Source organism: Petaurus breviceps, unplaced genomic scaffold (assembly GCF_028583685.1).
Source record: "Petaurus breviceps papuanus isolate PSGF00001 unplaced genomic scaffold, PetGlider_PUasm1.0 77, whole genome shotgun sequence".
NCBI lineage: Eukaryota > Metazoa > Chordata > Mammalia > Diprotodontia > Petauridae > Petaurus > Petaurus breviceps.
Window position 1 is genome coordinate 3,543,354 of NW_027186492.1, and position 21,708 is coordinate 3,565,061.

The 21,708-nt window shown below is 40.6% G+C and overlaps 1 protein-coding gene across 2 annotated transcripts in view; it reads left to right on the forward strand.

The window, feature by feature from the left end:
- The first annotated feature begins 11,169 nt into the window (after positions 1-11,169).
- Positions 11,170-21,708, forward strand: part of SPINT1 (serine peptidase inhibitor, Kunitz type 1) — a 15,878-nt gene continuing 5,339 nt past the window's right edge. Inside the window, exons 1-3 of one of the 2 annotated variants that reach the window (XM_069105758.1) lie at positions 11,170-11,387; positions 11,725-12,253; positions 21,107-21,234. In XM_069105758.1, coding sequence (XP_068961859.1) covers positions 11,217-11,387; positions 11,725-12,253; positions 21,107-21,234 — 828 coding nt within the window. In that variant the 5' untranslated portion in view covers positions 11,170-11,216. The remainder of the gene's footprint in view (positions 11,388-11,724; positions 12,254-21,106; positions 21,235-21,708) is intronic. The other variant, XM_069105757.1, reaches the window with a different exon arrangement.

Consider the following 21,708-nt stretch of genomic DNA (forward strand, 5'->3'; position numbering starts at 1 on the left):
AAATGAAGTTTTTCTCTATGCAAAATTCAGTGGCCTGTAATGGGATGAGAGTAGTCAGAATTAGAATTGCTCTTTTTAGCACCATGCTTGAGCAACTGAGTTAATTGCCCCAGACAGTTTTCTTTAATCTCTTTTTTTAATAACTGCCATTCACATTCCGTCATTCAACAAACATTTAAGCACCAGTGATGGGTATGCTAGGCAGTGAGGATTCTGAGACAAAACAGTCCCTGCTCTCAAGGTGCTTACATTCAATAGAATAACATGAATAATAGAAATAGAATGAACATTTATAAGTAAAGGCAAACTAGACAAATCCAATACAACCTGAAAGTGTGGGGGGGGGGGTGGGCAGGGAATGACTCAAATTGATCTTTGAAGGAAACAAGGGATTCTTAGAGGTGAGGTGAGAAAGGAGTCCATTCTAAGAATAGGTAACAGCCTTTGCAAAGATGTGCAATCTGGATACAGATATGAGACTAAAGCATTCTATAGCATTGTTGTTTTGGGATTTTTTTTTGCCCTTTTTTTGAGGGGGGAAGGGAAATTGGGGTTAAGTGACTAGCCCAAGGTCACACAGCTAGTTTTGTGTTAAGTGTCTGAGGCTAGATTTGAACTCAGGTTCTCCTGACTCCAGGGCTGGTGCTCTATTGTGTGCCACCTAGCTGCCCCATTGTTTTTTTTTCTTTTAATTCTGAACTTGCCACCAACAGATATGATCACTGCCCAAAAACAAAAAATGGAAAAAGAGAATTGAGTATGAATTCATGAATCTCAACCATTAGTCTGTAATCTCAATACTATCTCTCTTGCTTTTCTGTTTTTCTGAATTTCTATCTGCTTTCTTCCATGTATTTGATAAATGCTTCATTAGCACCTTTTTCTATTCTTCTTTTTTGCTTCATTATTACTTCACTCCTTCCCCTATAAGCAAATTTTCCTCCCTTTCAAACAAACAAATAAACCCTATCTTTTAACAAATATGTATGGGGTGTCCCAAAATTTTGTGTAGTTTTTAGCTTCAATGATTTCAAAAGCACAAATGTTATAAACTTATTTTGAAAATTTGAAAGTCTAATCATTCTATTTTTTAAAATATTAATATGCTTCTACATGACTAATATGGAAATATGTTTTACATGATTACACATATACAACCTATGTAAAATGCTTACTGTCTTAGGGAAGGTGGAGGTGGAGGGAAAGAGAAAATTTGGAACTCAAATTTTTTTTTAAATGAATGCTAATAATTGTCTTTACATGTAATTGGAAAAAATAAAATATTATTTAAAAAGATAGACAAAATATTGCTGTTTCTTATTAAATTCAACTTGATTACTGGCTTCCACTATACATCACTCTAGTCAATTTTTGATCTTTGTAAAAACTTTACTGAACTGACTGCATTTGTAATCCTAGCCTTAAGATTTTCCAAAGAACTGAAGCCAGTTTAAATGTTTTTTTTTTCTTCAAGTGATTAAAAAAAAGAGAGAGAGAAAGGGAAAAGAGTCTTAAAAGGCATTTGTTCCTTAAGATTTTGGCTCTGAAGATATTGTTCTCTCAACTTTTCACCCCAACTTGGAAAGTAGGAGTTACCTTAGGGGGAAAAAATGAGTAAAATATTTTGAGAAAAAAGGCAAAATTTCATTTTTGGAGTAGTATACCTGACCACACTGGCTTCTGAATGATCTGGCAAAAATTAAATTGCCTAGAAATTAGAAACAAAACCCTCTAAAAGAAAATAAAATATACCATTTGTTTGGAAGGTAAGAGAAATTTACAAAGATGCTTTGGAAAACAAAAAAAAAATTAATTCAATTCTGCATGCAATAGTATTAACTCACATAGAACCCAGTTGAGTGGCTTCAATTTCTGATTCCTCAACACTTATTAGAATCTCCAACTAGAGGAAGTTTAAAGGGGGGGGGGCAGTGAGGAGGGGGTGGAACAAAGCAGAGAAAAAGAAAAGCTCAAGATTTTAGAAAGTATTGCTGACAGTTTAAGGAAGTTTTCAGACACTGTATAACAAGATAGATTGTCTTGCCTATGAACTCCACCTGGAGAAATGTTTGTTTCTCTCTTATGGAGTTGGGATTGAGATTTCTTATAATTTCCAAGTTTAACCAGAAATACTGCTATTCTTGTTGTTTTGGAAAACTAGCTTAAATCATACAGCAACCTAGAAAACTGAGCAATTTACAATTTGAATTTGTATTAGGTTTTGATAAATTAATTGGAAGCAATAATTATTCCTAGCATGTTTACTCTGGTCTCTGAATAATAAATAACATCTGGTGCTACATCTTTGCAGAAGTGAGAATAAAAATGATAATTATCCTATACTAGTTGCTGAATGCAACAAATATTGAATGCCAAAATGGGTAGATGATTGAAATGGTTTTTCTTTATGACTGATTTGGAGATGCATTCAATTTAATTATTAGAGCAACAATAATTTTGTTTACTGTTTATGTTTGAAGACTATGCTTTACGTTAGTGGTGCATTTGTCTTTTCTTGGATTGTGATTTTGAAAATTTTTATATAAAAGTGTTGTTGATTTGGAGAATGGCATTTGTTGTTGCTGCTGAGTCGTTTTTGTTGTGCCCGACTCTTCGTGACCCCATTTGGGACTTTCTTGGCAAAGATACTGGAGTGGTTTCCATTTTTTTCTCCAGTTCATTTTCCAGTTCAGTTGAGGAAACTGAGGCAAACAGGGTTATATAACTTTCCCAGGGTCACATAGCTCGTAAGTGTCTGAGGTCAGGTTTGAACTCAGGAAGACGAGCCTTCCTGACTTCAGGACGGGTGCTCTAGGCACTGCTTCACTGAGTGAGATGCAATTGTAACATTGAGAAGTTGGGTACCCTTTGTTTTGAATGTTGTTTGATTTATGAATTAGGAGTACTGCATAATAGAGACTTTTGTCTGGAATAATAATTATATAATGCTGTGAGGTTTGTGAAGCACTTTACAAATATTATTTCAACATAGCTAACATAGAAATATGTTTTGCATGACTTCATACATATTAATGGATATCTTATTTCTTAACCTCTCGACGGGCGGGGCAAGGGTGGAGGGAGGGAGAGAATATGGAACTGAAAATGAAAATATTTTTTTAATTAAAAAATATTATTTTATTTGATTCTTACAACAATCATGGGATAAAGGGTTAGGCTTAGGGTTAGGTAGTATTTTTATCTTCATTTTACAGATGAGGAAACTGAGGCATGGAAAGGTTAAGAGATTTGCTCAGGGTCACACTCAGGTCTTTCTGACTCCTATCCATTGTGACACTTAACTACAGGACTCTTCTGGTCAATGACTATCTTGAGTATTCAGTTTGTCAAAGAGTTAATTTGTGTTGGGTAAACAGTAAAGCAGATGTTGGGAAGCGGGAAATATTATCAGAAAGCAGAATTTGGAAATGGTAAGTGTTTGAAAGAGCTGGGGATATTTGGAATGCAACCAAAATGTGAAACAGTATATTTATGCTTTATTTAAGTGATAAATTTGGTGATTATTCCATGGAAATTCAAATCCCACTGCGGAAGTCTATTCAGATGACATTTCTTCCAGAAAGATAAATTTGTATTAATGAAGGTTGGTGATTGGGTAATTTAGAACCCCAGTTAATTGTTTGCAGATCCCTTCTCTATCATGTCAAGTCAACAAACATTTATTAAAGCACCTAATATGTGCCAAACACCATGTTAACTGCTAGCTAAAGAAACAAAGAAAGGAAAAAACCAGTTCCTCCTCTCAAGGAACTCACAGGTTAATGGTGGAGGCAACAGTAAACATCTATATACAAACAACATAGATAGATATTTAGACATATTTACACATGTATGTATATAAAATTTTATATATATGTGCATATAATAAATTGGAGATCCAAAATATAAAAATAAAAACCCAGAGAGAAGGTATTTGTTTTAAGGAGGACTGAGAAAAGTTTCTGGCAGAAGATTAAATTTTAACTGAAATTTGAAGGAAACTAGAGAAGCCAAAAGGCAGAGAAGAGGAGGGATAGAGTTCTAGGCATGGAGGAAAGCCAGTTAAAGTGCATAAATGACAAAGAATTAAAATGATAAATGTTAGAGGGGATGTGGGAAAACAGGCACATCAGTGCAATGATGACAGACTTAGGAATAAGCACAATAATTCTGAAAAGCCATTTGGAATGAATACACAAAAAAGTTATATAAACAGTTTACCCAGCTATATCACTTTTAGGCCTAGATACATAAATTAATAAAGTAATAGGAGAAGATCCTATATGTACAAAATTATTTATAGCAAGACTTTTTGTGGTGACAAAGAACTGGAAACTAAAACGATACTTGTTGATTGAAGAATGGCTTTAAAAATGATAATATATTAATGTGATGGATACTATTGTGCTATAAAAATGAAGATTTTAAAGGGACATTGAAAGATTGGAATGAACTGATGCAGAATAAAATAAACTGTAACCAGAACAATTTATACTATAATGTCAATATTTCTTAAATGAGCAATTTTGAAGACCTTTATAAAACTGATAAAGAATGAAATGAGCAGAATCAGGTGAATAATTTATGCAATAACAACAAAATTCTAAAGACAATTTTGAAAGTTATAAAAACTATGATCAATGCAATGACCATCCATGATTCTAGAGGACTAATGATGAAACACATTATCCATTTCCTGACTGAAAGGTGATAGACTCATGATGAATTTATTAGCCTGTGTTGAAATGGCAATGTAGCATCTACACACAGCTGAACTGAAAGGTTATTAATTGTAGGTGGGGTTTTTAAGTTTGTACATCCACCTACTTGGTTCCCTCCTCCCCTGTTTTATTTTTTTTTCTAATTGTAAGAATGACATTTTTAGATTAAAATTGTGTGTATATGTGTGTGTGCACACATACATGCATGTGTGAAAGAACTACCTGTCAGCAATATTGAAAAATAAATTATTGGGCAAGAAAAAAAATTTTAAATAGATTTATGCTAAGCAATGAGACATTTTTTAAAACAACCAATGAGGGAATTTGTTGTGCTTGAATATGCATATTTATTACAAAGAATTTGGTTTTTCTCATCTTTTTTTTTAAGTAGGGGAGATAAAATGGATAGAAAATAGATTTCTGTCAATACACAAAAAACATTTTAAAATAGAGAGGTGGCAAGGGAGTCTGTGAGTTTATCTTAATTGTTTTAAATTTGTTACACAAGACCTCTCATGAAGCTGGTGTAATCTGAAAATGTTTGTAATATAAAAATAAAACACATCAATAAACTATAATATTTTAAAAAAGAAAATTCATGGAGTTGGGAGATGGAGTGCTTTTCTTTGAGGAATAATAAAGAAGCCAGTTTCTGGATGGCAGGAGAAAACAGAGCAAGCTATAAGAAGATTGGGAAGGTAGGAGACAGTCAAGGAATGGAGGACTTTAAAAACCAGGGGAGGTTATATTTGATCTTGGAAGTAATAGGGAGACATTGAATTTTATTCACAATGGGGAATGCAGTCAGAGTTGGACTTTAGGAAGATCAATTTGAGAGTGGAGTGGAGGATGGATTGGTGTGGAGCAAGACTTGAGACAGGGAAATCAACCAGAAGAGTATTGCAATATTCCAGGGGTGAGGTGATAACCTATAACAGGGTGGCTGGTCATATGAGAGAAATGTGAAACTTTCCAATGTGTGAAGGGCTAGACTGGATATGAACATGAATGATCGGGAGATTGGTTCAGGAGGATAGAGAAAAAGTTAAATAGGAAAATCCAGACATTAGAGGGGAGAAGATAAAATATTATTTAAAAAATAGAATAAAAATAAAAGAACTACAGAACTTTTTTTTTAAAGAAAGAGAATTCAAATAATGAACAGACTTTGATGGCTTTGTTTTTGTAGACTACATGAAGCCTGTGCAGAGAAATTTTTCAGAAATATAGTCCAATGCCATCCTGGGAATGGTGAGGCAATTTAAAAAAGATCTAAACTGAGGTAATGTACAGGACCAAGAGCTGTAGCATTTTTCACCCCTCAGGCAGAATAATTATGGTTTAATTTTATTTCTTTTCAGCCTCTATTTGCCAGGCTATAAGATCTTGTTTTCTTCTGCAAGGCTTGTTTTTGCTTAAAATGATCCTTACTCTTTGCTCCAGGGCTTGGTATAATGCCCTGGAGCAAAAGGGTAAATTGGTATTAATTGGTGTCGCTGCAACCCAAACAGAGTGAACGAAAAAAGATTGGTTCAAACTTTTCTCTAAAACTCAACAATAGTATTGTTCCTGATTTCTATAATAATAATGCTGATGATAATGATGTAATATTAACTAACATTGGTATATAGCACATTATATTATATTATTATATTATATAGTTTTATATGTGTCAGGCACTATGTTAAACACTTTGCAATTATTATCTCATTTGATTCTAACAACACAGGGTGGGGGTAGGTGCTATTATTATCCCCATTTTACTGGCAAGAAAACTGAGGCAAACAGAGATTAAGTGATTTGTCTAGTCAGACAGTTAGCGTCTGAGGCTACATTTGAACTCGGATCTTCTTGACTACAGTCATGGTGCACAATCCACTGAACCCCCTAACTGCCCAGGAAAAGCTGTCCTCCTCACCTAGAACCTTTGCAGGTATATAATGCTGGGAAAACAAGAAAAAGTGACAGGTAGGTGGTGTAGTGGATAGAATGCTGAGTTTGGAGTCCAGGAGACCTGAATTCCTAATATAGACACTTACTAACTGTATGACCCCTCCCACTAGATCCATAAATTGCTGACCACGGCTAGGATTAAGACCTTTGGCAACCACACCTGATGAATGTAGCCCTGTGATTCAGGACTTGAAAGCAAGGGCCAGGGATCTCAACCTTGGGTCTCAGCAATTGGGAACTCTTTTTCCCTTCAGACCTATGGGAGCTGATCAAGGCTGTGACTCAGCTGCAGCTATCAGAACCAGATGTGAACTACATGCCTCAGCAACAAGGAAATCCTCTTTCCTGTGGTCAAGACAAAACCCAGAGCCCTCCCAGAGCTGTGAGTGGCTACATCAGTCATATTGCCACTTCTAAAACAGTAACCACATGAGAATTCTCCTGACCTCATTAATAAAGGAGATAGTCTAACAAGCTGAGACACTCCAATAGGACAAAGTGATGCTCTGAAGGCCATAATTTCTTGAATGGCCAGCTGTGGGTAATAAATGATAGCCTCACTCATTAGTGCTGAGTGGACAGTTGAAGGAATCAAAAATCCCTTCTGACCCATGGCCATGGAGTTATTCGCCAGGGGTTCTCAGGTTAGGAGTGCAGCTATCCATGACTCGCTTTCCAGGAATTTTGGCCCAGTGAAGAGAGTCTGGTTCCTGGGTCAGAAGTCCTGGGAAGTTTGCATTTGGGACTGAATAATCTAGCATGGTGTGTGGGAGCTCACATGCCCAAGAGATTCTCTTCTGTTCTTAGTAAGTTCTCCTAAAACAATGCCAGATATTGGGTATGGAATAGGGAATTAGTAGATTTTTCAAACCTTTTCAACCATAAAGATGCACTAGGAACAAAATTTTAGAAGAGAATTGTAATTGTAATCACAATTTGAAGAGGATTGTCGTGTAATTGCAGTACATGACAAGATTTGTGGTATTCAACAAATAATAGTAAGTAGATTCTCTGTGGGCAAATAAGTGGATAGAGTACAGGACCTTGAGTCAGAAGATCTGAGTTCAAATCCAGCCTCAGACACTAGCTGTGTGGCCCTGAACAAGTTACTTAACACTGTTTGCCTCCGTTTCCTCATCTGCAAAATGAGCTGGAGAAGGACATGGCAAACCATTCCAGTATCTTTGCCAAGAAAACCCCACATGGGGTCACAAAGAGTCAGACATGCCTGAACAACAACAAAAGATTCTCCATCCCCAGATGAGAATTATAACTATATTTGAAGAATCAGTAAATGGATTCAGAAAATATTCTCTGAAATAACTATAACTAAAGGACTAGACTATCTACTGGGCAGCTGAGTAAAATTCCAAATGCCTTTAAAGTGATCTACTTTGATCCCAGATAGCTTCGCTAATCTTCACAGACTTCTGACTAATGTTCAGGAGATTAAAGGGCTGGCAGTAAACGTAAGCATGTTTGAACACTGGGTTTTGTTTCCACCCACAGAATTGTTTTCTCTACCCCAATTCGAGGCAATGCTCTCAACCCCATTATGTCACTTGGTATACTGCAATAATATGCAGAATAATTTTTGTCATTTTATTATCTTGCTGTATTTGCTATATTAAAAGCAAATCACAAAGAACTCCCTATTTTGAACCAAGTAGAGAAATATATCTTACTACTGATTAGAAGGTACAAAGCTGAGATCCTAGAATTAATAAACATAGATTATGCTTAAAATAACTGTATGAGATGCACAAATAGGGGAATTATGGAAATATATAAAAAACTTTTTAGTTCAACTGAAAACATAAAGAAATAATGCTTTCTCTAGTTAGAAGCCCTTTGCAGACTTTTTCCGCTTTAGAAAGGTGGTTGGAACAAAAGGTAAGGTCCCACAAAATGGATCAAGGATGATAAGCAAACTTTAACCCTTGTTTAGATGAGATCATTGCCTCTCCATCCTCTGAATGGCTGGCACTATGACCCCACCCTTCTCCATTCAGAAAAGACTTCCAATACTGATATGGATCATAGGAAGGAGATCCTTGCAATCCTTAATGACAGTGGTCAAGGGAGGAATTGTGTAGTGACTATTCTGGAATGCTGACCCCAAAATGTATTTTAGCATACGATATTTTTTTCTTTGTTCAAGATTGTTATAATTGTTACCTTGAATCATTTTGGGAAAGGGAGAGTCATATCCAAGAGTATAAATTGGGGAGACTATGCCAGAATGTCCATTTCTCTTCTGTTTCTAAGCTAGAAATGGCTTGGGCTCTTTTGTCAGTCAAATAGAACTGTTTATTGAAGACTGGGAGGGTAGCTGAACAAAGAGGAGGAAGTAGACTGTGCAATAGCCCACCTCTTTTCTCCTTTCCTAGGAGCTGTCCTCCTCTTTAGAGTGTAAGTCAAGAATACTTTCCTAAAAAAAAGAAAAAAGAAAGAAAGAAAAGGGGGCTGCTAGGTGGCACAGTGAATAGAGCACTGGTCCTGGAGTTAGGAGGTCCCGAGTTCAAATCCTACCTCAGACACTTGACACAACTAGCTGTGTGACCTTGGGCAAGTCACTTAATCCCAATTGCCCTGCCTTCCTCCTGCAAAAGAAAAAAAAAGAATAATTTCCTGAATCGTGGGATGAATTTCTATTTCTAAGGCATCAAAGATGAAGGAATCAGCTGGGCTGCACTACTTGTGCTTAAAAAAAATACAATAAAAATTATTTTCTGACAATATTATTAAATGGTTCAACATCGACTTGGAAGTCCATCTCTAGTGGAGTATCCCAAAGATCTGGTCTTAAATCAATGGTGTTTCACTTTTTTTTTTTTGGAAGGGGGAAGGTAGGGCAATTCGGGTTAAGTGACTTGCCCAAGGTCACACCGCTACTTTTATTTTAAGTATCTGAGGTCGAATTTGAACTCAGGTCCTCCTGACTCCAGGGCCGGTGCTCTATTCACTGTGCCACCTAGCGGCCCCTGTGTTTTACCTTTTTATCAGTGAACTTAGATAAAGGCATAGTTAGCATGCATATCAAATCTGCAGAAGACAAAACAGGTCAAGAATAGCTAATACACGAGATTTCAGAGCCAAAAAGATCTCAACAGACTAGAATGTTGGGCTGAATCTAATAAGATGAAATTTAATGGTTCAAAAAAAGTCAACTTCAAAGTAAAAAGTTCCAAGTAAAAAAGAAAGTGTGACTAGATGCAAAAAGATCTGTAAAAAAAAAAAAAGATATAATTTCGTAGCAGATTACAAACTCAATATGGATTATCAGTGTGGGGTGGTGAACAAGAAAGTTAATTTGACCTCGAGTTGTAAGTGAAGTACATAGCTTCTAGCAATAAAGAAGTGATAATCACGCTATACTTTGACGTCTGAAGTATCACTTCTCTTCTGGGTACCATAGGTTAGGAAGGTGATTGATAAGCTAGAACAGTCCATAGAAGGGCAACAAGTATCTTGAGATCTTGCCACATAAAATTCTATGGAAGGAATTGGGTATGTTTAGAGAACATAACTTAAGAGGAGTAAATAACTATTTTGACCAGGATCTATCCTGATTTCCTGAACTGTAGAAGGGGCACTGTGGGAGTGAGAGGAACTAAAGACAACCACAGAAGACTAGACTCCTAGATGTCAGACACCGATAAAAACGATAATATTGCATGATGAGGAAATGCTCCAGGCAAGAGGGAAGAAAAAGAAGACTAGGGTTCCAGTAGGTAGTGAGGTTACAGCAAAGTTCCTTCCCTAACCTCAGTTTCCCCACTCAAAGCAATAGCGAGAATAGCTCTGGGTGTGGGGAATGAGGTGGGTAGGATGACTGGCAGTGAATGGTCTGGGCTAAGCCTTCGGCTAATGCCTGGTGATGAAAGAGAGAAGTCCACAACTTCAGCGTTCCCTACTAATAAATGGATACGGAAATAACTTCCTATGAGAACCTGACAGTGTCCAATTTGCAATCTTTGGCAACTAGAGACCCCTTGTGATTCCCTTTTCCGCCTTCCTCTCTCCAAACGGGATCTCCAGTAGAGAGTTAGGAATGCTGGGCGGAGGTTATGGAAAATCACACCTGGACGCTCTGTGACCAGGGTTTTCACGCCTCTTACTCTTTAGTTCTCTGCTTCACCGTCCATGGGAGCTCCAGCGAGTGCAATGACTGTGTGTATGTATGGCGGTTGGTTGGGGTTGGGGAGGTTCATGGATCAGGCTCCCAAGAAACCCAAGGAATCAGCTTTCCCTCCAGGACCTCAAGGAGAAAGGTGGGACGGCCTTGGGAGCGGCGGTTGAACAAGTGTAAAGCAGCCACGAGAGGGCGCGGGGCTGCGGCGCGACTTGAGCGTGGACAATCCCCGAACTCCCAGGAGAGCCCCACCCTGGCCAGTCTGCGCGGGGGCGTGGGGGTCGAGGACAATGAGGTCGACGCGAAAGAGCCCGGAAGCTGGTTTGGAGGGATGGAGGGAGGGGGAACCGGCTGGGCTAGGGAGGCAAGGGGCAGGGGCAGGGGCGGGGCCAGCGGTGCAAGAGTTAATGTCCGGCCCCGCCCCGACCGGGTGGCCGCTGACTCAGTTTCACCTGAAACTCTGCGGGAGGCGGAGGCCTCGGTCCGAAGGGCTCACGGTCTGGAAGGGATTAGGGGGCCACTGGAGCCGCTCCTGGGGCACCGGGAACGGCCCCACCCCGCGCCATTCACCTGCGCAGGTAACTAAGGGAGGTTCGCTATCCAGAGGGAGTAAGGGCGGGCAGCAGGAACAAGTCTGGCCCTTTGTTCGGGCTAGATTTGCGCGTCTAGTGGCGTACTCAATCTTCTTAGTTTAACTTTTTCACTGGGGAGGGGGTGTTTCCATATTGCCCTACTGACCCGACGTGTCCGGGACCCCCCCCCCCGCCCCGGCCCCAAGCACATCCCTTGTGTACCCTCATTTGTCCCAGATCCTCCCCCCTTTCACTTCCGCCCTCTCTTCCTCTAAGGTCCTCCCCCTGGCTTGCTGATCAGGTATGTCACCTTTTCTCCTCCCCTCCTTTCCCCGCCCTACAGGTCCCAAACACCTTCGGAACACACAGCTACCCTAGAAAGGTGAACCTCCTTGGGAGGAAGGTGATCCTCCCCAGGAAGAAGATGACCCCCAGGTGCGCCTGGATCACCACTACCCTGTGGCTCTTGGTTATTATGTCCAACCTTCCAGACACAGTGACTGGGCAGCCACCTATGCCCCCCGAGAAACCGGCTGGCCCTTTTTGTTTGGAACAGTTTACAGTTGGGGTACCAGCCTTTGTGCTGGACATAGACGCTTCCGTTAGCAATGGGGCCACATTCTTGGGCTCTCCCGTGGTGCGCAGGGGCTGGGATTGTGTCCGTGCCTGCTGCACCACCCCATTCTGCAACCTGGCCCTGGTGGAACAGCAGCCAGGTGGGGATGAGGCCGCCATCAATGCCTGCTTCCTTGTCAATTGCCTGTATGAGCACACTTTCGTCTGCAAATTCTCCAGAAAGGAGGGTTTCGTTAACTACCTTACCCGGGATGTATACCAGTCCTACCGAGAACTGAGGAAACAAGTCTTCGGAGGTAAATCGGGAAGAAAGGGAGGGATGGGGAAGACCTAGATTATAGCATCCCTTCCCTCCCCCCCCCCCCCAGAAATAGAGGTCGAATATTTGTGAGGACTGAATTGAATTGTTGAGGGTGAGAGCACAGAAAAACCTGGAATCGGTGAGCAAAAGTAAAGTTCAGAAGAGAAAGTGGAGAATTCTCGAGGGTGGGGAATCCAGGGTAAGGAAGGGAGATTCCACTGGGGATAAGGGGGGAGGGGAATCAGATAGGAGTGTGGTTGATAGAATGGCGTTCAGAGACGGTATACTTGCCTTGGGAGAGCGGAAACAGAAGGGTTTAAGTTTTGCCTTCACCATTTAGCAACTGTATATTACCTCGGACAAGCCATTTAAACAAACTGGGCCTCAGTTTCTTCTTTTGTCAAATGGAGATGATACCTGTACTTACCTCACCAGAGTGTTGTAAGGATGAAATGTGATAATGGGTGTGAAAGCTTTTTGTAAATTCTAAAGTGCCGCATATACTATAGTTATGTAATATAATATTACACCGGAGTCCTAGGTGAGTGACCCTTTCACTGAGTTGCAATGATTTTAGGACCAGCCCTTTCCTTGAGTTTAAAGGAGTTCCCCCAGTTCAGTTTTTAGGACAGTGAAAGGATCACTGTATGTTGAGTTAAAATACTGGAATATCTTGATTCAGAACAATCTAATAAACATTTACTAAGTGTCTGCAGTATGAAAAGTTGAAAAAGACAAAGAAACAGCTCCTGTAGTCAGGGAGCTTGTGTTTTGCTGATGTCATGCAATATATGGTACTGGTGCTATATCTGTATAAGGTCCAGCTCTAAAGCTGGAGGGTTCCTCCAAGTCCATCTAGTCCAATTGACTTCATTTTGTAGAAAAGGAAACTGAAGTTTAGTGAGTGTAAGTTACTTGCCCTGTAGTGTACCATCTCATTCTCCCAGAAACAGCTAGGCTAGGGGAGTGCCCTAAACCAGGTCCTGTAAGCCTGGAGCCAGATGCTGTCAGCTTCATGGTATTCTAGCCTGAGTGTTTTCTAGGTTGCAATACACTCAGACTGTGTGGGATCTGGCTCAGTCCTGTATATAACTCATGGAGAAGGACTGTTCCCATAGCTGATTAGACTTAGATACTGAAGGGTCATAGGATTGTAAATAGAACTGAAAGGACCTTACAAAACCACCTAGTCTAACCTCCCAATTTTATAGATGAGAAAACAGAGGCCTGGGGAGATTAAATGCTGAAAATCACAAAAGTATTATCAAAGATGAGATACCTGTACTTAATTGCTATAGTTTCTATATGGTGGCTTAGAGAAACTCCCAGAGGACAGACCTTAATCAATTTGGACATCAGGACCAGATTCCAAATACTTCTGATGAGAGCAAAACTGATCAAAGTCTTTGGGATCTCTGATAACAAGGATTCTCTCCCAGGCTACTTCTAATGATAGCAGACTCACCAAAGGAATCTCCTGCCCAAGCTGAAGTTGACCCAAATCCAAGGGGTTCAGTTGAAACTGGACTGACCTTGATGCTTCAAAGGAGAGAGAGATCAAGGGAGAGAGGGAGGAGAGGAAAGGAAGACAGAGACAGAGACAGAGATAGAGACAAACTGGCCTTGAGCTTGTTGGGGTTAGGGGAGAAGAAGATTAGTGAATGAGTCAGCCAACTGATGTGGTATACTTGTGTCAGGAGAGGTTGTCAGCTGTTTAGGTGTGTGTGTGTGTGTGTGTGTGTGTGTGTGTGTGTGTGTGTGTGTGTGTGTGTGTGTGTGTGTGTGTGTGTGTGTGTGCTGGCTAAGTTTTCCAGAATGAACCTGATTGAGCCCCTGGTTAACCTTTGTTTATTTCTTAGGATAAAGTCAAGTCCATAGATCCAGCCCCCCTCCCCTCCCAGCTCTGAGCTGGCAGCCAGGGGAACCAGTCCGGAGATTATGGGCCCTCCACAAATTTCTAGTTCATGGTCAACCCCACCCTGCTACTTTGACATCTGTGGAAAGAGAACCCAGCACCTACCTACCTATCTACCTTCTCTCTCCTGCCTCCCTCTTCCACAATCTTACTATCACATCCAGTATTACTAGCCTATCCAGGAAGTAGCAAGTCTAGAAATAGCAATGATACAGTAATTGGACTAGAGGTTGAGTCTGGAGGTGATTCCACCAATCTGGAGTTGGAGAAAAGTTTCTTCTATTAATTCTATGTCTTCCATGCTTAGGGTGCTCTCTTTCCTGACCTCTATCTCTTGGAACTCTTCATTATCTTCAAGATTCAACTGACTACTTCCTGTAAGATATGCTTTTTCTTTGCCTCTAAAAATGACTTTGTTTATTTTGTATGTAGCTTGTATTTCCCTATTGGTGGCGTACTTGCTTCCTGCTGGTGGAATGTAAGTTCCTTGAGGGCAACAAAGAGTCCCTACCTCAAGTAGCTTACATTAAGTGAGGGGGAGGAGGGGAGAAACATCTATACACATAAGTAGATGAGAGACAGGTGTGGTAAATAGAAAGCTGGTCCAAAAGCCAGGAAAACTTGGGTTCGATTCTTGGACCTTTGATATGTCCTGATTGTGTGACCCTAAGTGAGTCATTTAACCTCTGAATAGACTTTCCTCTTCTAGGAATTCTCTATACCAATCAAGTCACAGGTCCAATCTCTATTCTTTATTAGTAAACAGAGTACATAACAAAGTAATTGGAGTTAATCTGAAAGGAATCAATAAAAGCCTTCTATAGCTGGTGATATTTGAGCTAAACCCCAAAGGAAGGTTAGGAATTTTAAAATACAACTTGTAAGGTTGAGGAGGGATTGAGTTCCAGACCTGGGGGGACAGCCTGTGCAAAGTCAAGGAGACAAGAAGAAAAATGTCCTGAGTGAGAGATAGCAAAGAGGCTTGTGGATTTAGTACATAGAATTTGTGAAGCAAAGTAATTCATAATAAATCTGGAAAGGTAGGCTTCAGCCAGATTCTGAAGAGCTTTGAATAACAAACAGGAGTTTTGTTTTGATCATTTAGGCTAAAGATAATCTACTAGAGTTTCATGAATAGGAGAGTAACATGGTTAGACCTTTAGCATATCCTTTGGACTGTTAATTGGAGATGAGAGAGACCCATTAGAATGACTTAGCATGGTGCCTGTTACAGAATGTACATGTTATAAATTCTTGTTGACATTTTTCTCCTTCCGAAACTAGACCCCTTATGTTTCTTTTATTATCCCATTTAAATTTTTTCAATTAAAAAAATCTGTTTTCCCTCCCTCACAATCCCACTTAGATTAAAAAAAAATAAAGAAAATAAAAACAAAAGTTTTGTAATAAATATTCTTAGTCAAGCAAAACAAACCCCTGCTTTGGCTTGGTACAAAAACATATGTGTGTGCGTGTATATATGTATACATGTATGCGTATATATGTACATACACTAGTAATGTATGTGTATGCATATACACATACTTGTGTGTGTGTGTGTGTGTAATCAGTCTATACCCTGAGTTCACTGTTTATGTGTTTCATAGCTGGTCCTCTGAAATCATGGCTGTTCATTTCGTTGATCTGAGTTCCAGTTTTTAGTGTTGTTTGTTGGCCCCCTTGCCTTCCCCTGCTCCTCCCTTTCTGCCATTCCTGATGACCTTCTGGGGTTCAGAGGAAAGCCTGGGCATGGATGCCTCTCACCTGGAGCCAGGCTAACTCACCAGGTCCCGTTGGACTAGAGACTAAGCCTGTTCCACGAGGAAGTAGCAGGTCAGGTGGATGGTAATTGACTGTAATTGGTCCCACCACTGACTGTGCCCTTCCTGTCCCTGGTTGCAGGGACAGGTGGCAGTTTTTCTACCAGAAGCCATTTGACTATCATAGGAAACCCCCAGGATCCCGATGGCTCCTAGGACTAGGTGACCTGAGCTGGGTAATCAGAAGACATGAATGGATTCTTGGGGTCCTTCCTCTTTGGGAAAATCTCAGAACCCTCCTCTTCCATCCAGGCAGGAATACTGGAGCCTGGAGGAAGATTCTTTGGGGCATTGGAGGGCAATAGAGCAGAATGGACTGAGTGAGAGTCTGGTTATTGTGTATCTGAGGGCAAGTAATTGTAGCATTCCTCCATAACGTGTAAGAGCTGTTGGGTGGGAAGGAAAATCCCCCCTCCTGGCAGGTTTATAAAGTTTTCTTCCTTTTCCCTACCTGGAGCCAGCCCAGATTTCAGAAAGGAAAGGGAAGGGTTTGTAGTTTGTCTCCTCCTTTCTCACCCTCTCCCCTTCCCTTTTTTTTCTGCCATTCCAGCTCTTGCCTTTCTGGTGAGTGGAATTGGGGGGTGGAGCCTGTATGGTTGCTATGGGGACATCCTGGGGCCTGAGCTCTGGGAGGAGGGACCCATTTATTGTTGGGCTATTTAGCCATTTTGCTTTCTGGGTGGGGGAAGGGGAGGGGAAATAGGAACAGAGTGGAAGGACTGGGAATTCTCCCATCCCAAATATATATATATGGAAGGTTCTTTAGGTTATGTACCACAATGCCCCTCTCTGACACTGCTTCTACCTCCGAGGTCCTTGAGGGAAATTATTTTGAATATGAGATATAGTTCCTTTTCCCTTGAGTTTTTCTTACACATGCTATGGAGGGGATATTACTTAATCTTCTGGTTTTTTCCTTGGAATGCCTTGTAGTGGGTATATATGGGTAGTGGGTGTGGGATGTCTTCAAGGATGCTTTTGGTGTCCCAGGAGAAAACAAACCCTGGTGATTACTGGGACTTTGCTCCATTCACTGTGTTCATCCAAAGATATGTACAATAGGGCTGTCCATCTGCAGCAGAGAGTGAATAAGAGAAAAACCTACAAAATACTTTGTGAGATCTGTGGAGGCAAAAGGTCACTTGACTGCCCTGACTGTGTAAACAAAGGCACAGTACAATGAACAATTATGATTAAATGCCTACTACGTTCTAGGTACTGTGCTAGATGCTTCGGGGGATAGGAATACCAAGGATAAAACCATTCCTGTTTCCAAAAAGGATGTCTTTGGGAGGATGGATGGTTCCCAAGTTGTCTGGAGTGAAGTGTACATACATGGAGGGGCATGCATAGCATAAGATAAAGCCTAAAAGACCAGTTGGTACCACTGTTCGGGTCTTCCCTCAGGGATGACCTCCAATTTACTTGGCATAAATTTTGTATGTACATAATTTGTTTGCATGTTGTTTCCTCCATTAGAATTGAACTCCTTTGGGGCAGGGACAGTGTGTTTGCCTTTCTCTGTATCTCTAGTGTTTAGCACAATGTGTGGAATACTGGGTGGTAAGGTGAAAGGAAACAAGCATTTATTAAGTACCTACTGTGTTTCAGGAACCATACTATGTGCTTTATAAATATTATCTCATTTGCTAGTAGGTTCTTAAACAAATGCTTGTTGCCTGACTGACCAGACTGTGGAGAGCACAGAATATTAGTCAAAGATGTGGCTCTCCATATGGGGATGTCCACATATCATTGGCTCTTATTTCCTAGCCATTAGAGTGCCATTGAAGACTTTGGCAAGAGGTAGAACATGATCAGATGTGTGCAAATAAAAAATATACAGAGGCATAAAATGTGCAAAGGAGGAGAGTAAAACTAGAGGTTTGAAGACTATTGAAGGGCTATTATTACAATAACTTTGGGGTGATAACTGTACTACCTAGGATGGTACCAGATAGTGGGAACAGAAAGGAAGGGGTAGATGGGATTAATACCAAAATGAGATACATTCTTCCCTTTCCCACTCTCCCTTTCCTGTGTAGACAGCTTATTTCTCCTATCCTCACTCTTTCTGACCTTGCTGTAGCAACTGACCATGTTAACCATTTCTCATTAATTTTTTCCTCCTTCGATTTCCTGACACCACCCTAGTTTTCCCATCTTTCTAGCCACCACTTTTGTCCTGTAAATGTGGGTGTAGTCAAAATTTCAATCCTTCTGCCCTCCACCTTCTCTATCCTTCCATCTCATCTACTCCTACACTTCAAATCTCACCTCTAAGTGACTACCAAATCCTGTACATACTATATACCCACATAAAGTAGTGAAATTTTCTGAGCTTAGAATTCTGACCCTGAGTCTCTCATTGAGTTGAGATGATATAGGACCATCCTTCCACCAGCTGAGTTCTCAGTTGATCTGTAGTCCTAAGTATCCAACTGCTGCTGAATTTTTCTATTTGGATCATGGGATCATAGGTTTAGGGTTGAAGGCCATCTAGTCTAACCCTCATTTTAGAAATGAGGAAATTGAGGGCCAGAGAAGGTAAGGGAATTGTCCAAGGTCACGCAGGTAGGAGGTGAAGAATTTTAACTCAGGTCCTTGGTCTCTAAATCTGAACCATGATGCCTTGCCATTATCATCAGTGACCTCAAAACCAGAATGCCCACATAACTGAACCATGACTCTTAACAGTGAAATTTCCACTATTGCCTTAAGTTACCATCCCTCACTCTCTGCTCACTGTTTCCCCAAAAAGGTTCCCCAGTAGTACTAATTTCAATACCTGGCATCTTGAACTCCTCCCATCACTGTCTATAATGTCTACATTAATCATACATAACTTCCTACTCTTCCTTTCCATTACTTCTGCTGCTACTCCCATTCAGGAAATTAGTACTTCAAATCTGGGCTAACTCAATAGCTACCTAACTGATCTCCTGCCTTTCCCCTGCTCCGAGTTACAATTATCTTAATATATTAATATAAATACTACTAATGTTAATATATTTCTTAATAGAGTACTTTATGTCACTACTGCTCATAAATTTTCCATCCCTACAACAATTTTCCTTTACCTACAACAATAAAATCTGAACTTCTTAACTTGGTACCAAACTCATCTTTTATTATTCCGCTACATGAATTTTTTGCTCCAACCAAACTGGTCTGCCTGCAGTCAGTTGTACATTCCATACATAGATGTTCCCTTTCCCCTTTCCTGGGGATCCAAAGGCAAAGGGGAAATAATCTCTGCCCTTTAGGAATTTATGTTCTACTGGTAACCATATGTACATATATGACTTGATATAGAACATATACAAAGAAATCTTAGATTTGGGAGGAGGATACTTAACATCAAGGGGGATCATAAGAGGTTTCCTGTAGGAGATACTACTTGTTGAGTTGTTTGACTCTTCCTGACCCTACCTAGGGTTTTCTTGGTAAAGATACTGAAGTGGTTTGCCATTTCTTTCCCTCATTTTACAGATGAGGAAACGGAGGCGGTCACACAACTAGTTAGTGTCTGAGGCCAGATTTGAACTCAGGAAGATGAGTCTTCCTTACTCCAGGCCCAGGTGCTCTAGATACTTCACTGCCTAACTGGCACAGATAGTATTTGAGCTGATCCTTAAAGAGCTAGAGATTCTAAAAGGGAAAGGATAGGAGGGATTCTGTTGTGGGGATGGGGAATACAAAGGCACAGAGATGAGAGATGGAATGTTATATACCCAGAATAGCAAGTGGGTTAGTTTGGCCTGAACATGACTCTCATGTTCTGACTCCTCATCCAGCAGGGTAGGTAGGCTGGGTAGGATCCTTTCCTCTGGATCTGCCTCATATTTAACTGTGTGATCTTGGACAATTCACTTAATTTCTACAGGCCTGTTCCTGAATTCAAAGGAAGTGAACTCTAAAGTCCATTTTAGTTGTAACAGTGGTATCGTTCTAAGGTTCAACTCAAGTCCATGGTTCAACTCCCCAGGAAAATTTCTGGGGCCACTCCAGGTTCCTGTGACCTCTCCCTCCTTTCTTAGCACAGCCATGACATCTGTGTAACTCACTTGGCATTTAGTATATGTTGCCTTGTAGTAAGGGAAAGATTTGTGTGTATACAGTGTTAGACTTGGCAACCAATCCTGCTTTCATCTCTCTCTCATCACCCCAATCTGCACTTGTACACTTGTCGGTTCCTAGATAGAGGTAACCACACAACTACAAATTATATTTTTTTTCAGATTCCAGGACTAACCTTGGTGACAAGAATATACTACTACTACTATATACCTTAGCCCTGAGCCCCCACTGGTATACTTCCTATTCAACAAATCACTCAACTGAACTCCATTACATCTTAATCAGAAACACTTACTTAACAGAAGACAAAGCAAGAATAATAATATAACATTCCACCTGTAAACCAGGGAGGAACTCTCCCACTAATGCATGTGCACATTTACTTAATTATAAACTTCAGAGGTTGAAGAAGCAGTCTCTGGAAGGAGTGAGTTCTTTTCACACAAATTAGATTTGATAGCCTCTGAGGTCTCGTCCAATTCTGAGGTTCTGGGATTCCTATTCTTTTTTTTTTCCATTCTCCAAAGTACTAGGCCCATAGTTGGTCTCATTAATTATTTGTTGAATACATGGTATTTCAGGAAGAGAGAGCTGCCACAAAAATTTGGTGATGGTAGATAGATTCTCTATCAAGTAAAAAAGGCAAGTACTATTGAAGGGGTGATGATGGATACTCTTTTCCCTACAAATTCTCACCCTTGGCACTACTTGGTAAAGCTTAAAGATCCTCTGCCCCCACTGCCAACCAGTTTCTGCCTTGCCACCTGAATGACTTCGGGAGATGTCCCATTGCTATTATTTTCTATTGTCCCCTCATAGTATGTGATATCCTTGAGGGTAGGAATTATTTTATTTTTGAATCCTCAGTGCCCAGCATGGTTCATGGCATATAATACAAAATTAACAAATGCTTGTTGATTGATTTGATGGCTTTTCTAAGCTCATTTGCATGTCTGGACATTATACATGTGATAAAGGAGATTCATTCTTTGTGGAGAGAATTCACTCTAACCATTCTTCCATCTCCCCCTAGGACCTCGACTTCCAAAATCTTGGGCTGGCATGGAATTGAAGGTGCAACCCCAGGAGCCCCTGGTGCTCCAGGGCACAGAAAACACTGAGTGGCACCTTGTCCAGGGAGATGCCGATGTGAAGGTGGAGGTGAGGAGCTGAGGGGGGGTCTAGGATGGCAGGACTTTGGGAGCATCCCTCAAAACACTGGACCCCCTCCCCCAGCTTTTATCCTTATCTTCTTGGGGTCATTGTGCCATTTGGGAGGTGGGAGGTGCCTGAGTTCTAGGAACAATTGCTTTTGGGTGCCCTAAAACCAAGAGTGTGGTTGTGCTGGAACCAGCTGAAGAGAACTGACTGTTAAATTTTCAGTATGAATGTTTACACCTTGGAAATCTGTAAACACCACAAATTAGGGCTGGATTTTTGGTTGTCTAGACTTAGGTATGTGATGGAAAAATACTAATAATGAGGATAAACTTAAAAGTGTGTTATGTGTACATACCGTGTTTCCCCGATAATAAGACCTATCCCGAAAATAAGCCCTCCCCTTACTGTGTAAGATTCCTCGAAAATAAGCCCTCCCCCGAAAATAAGCCCTATTGAGATTGCTACTGTAGTGAA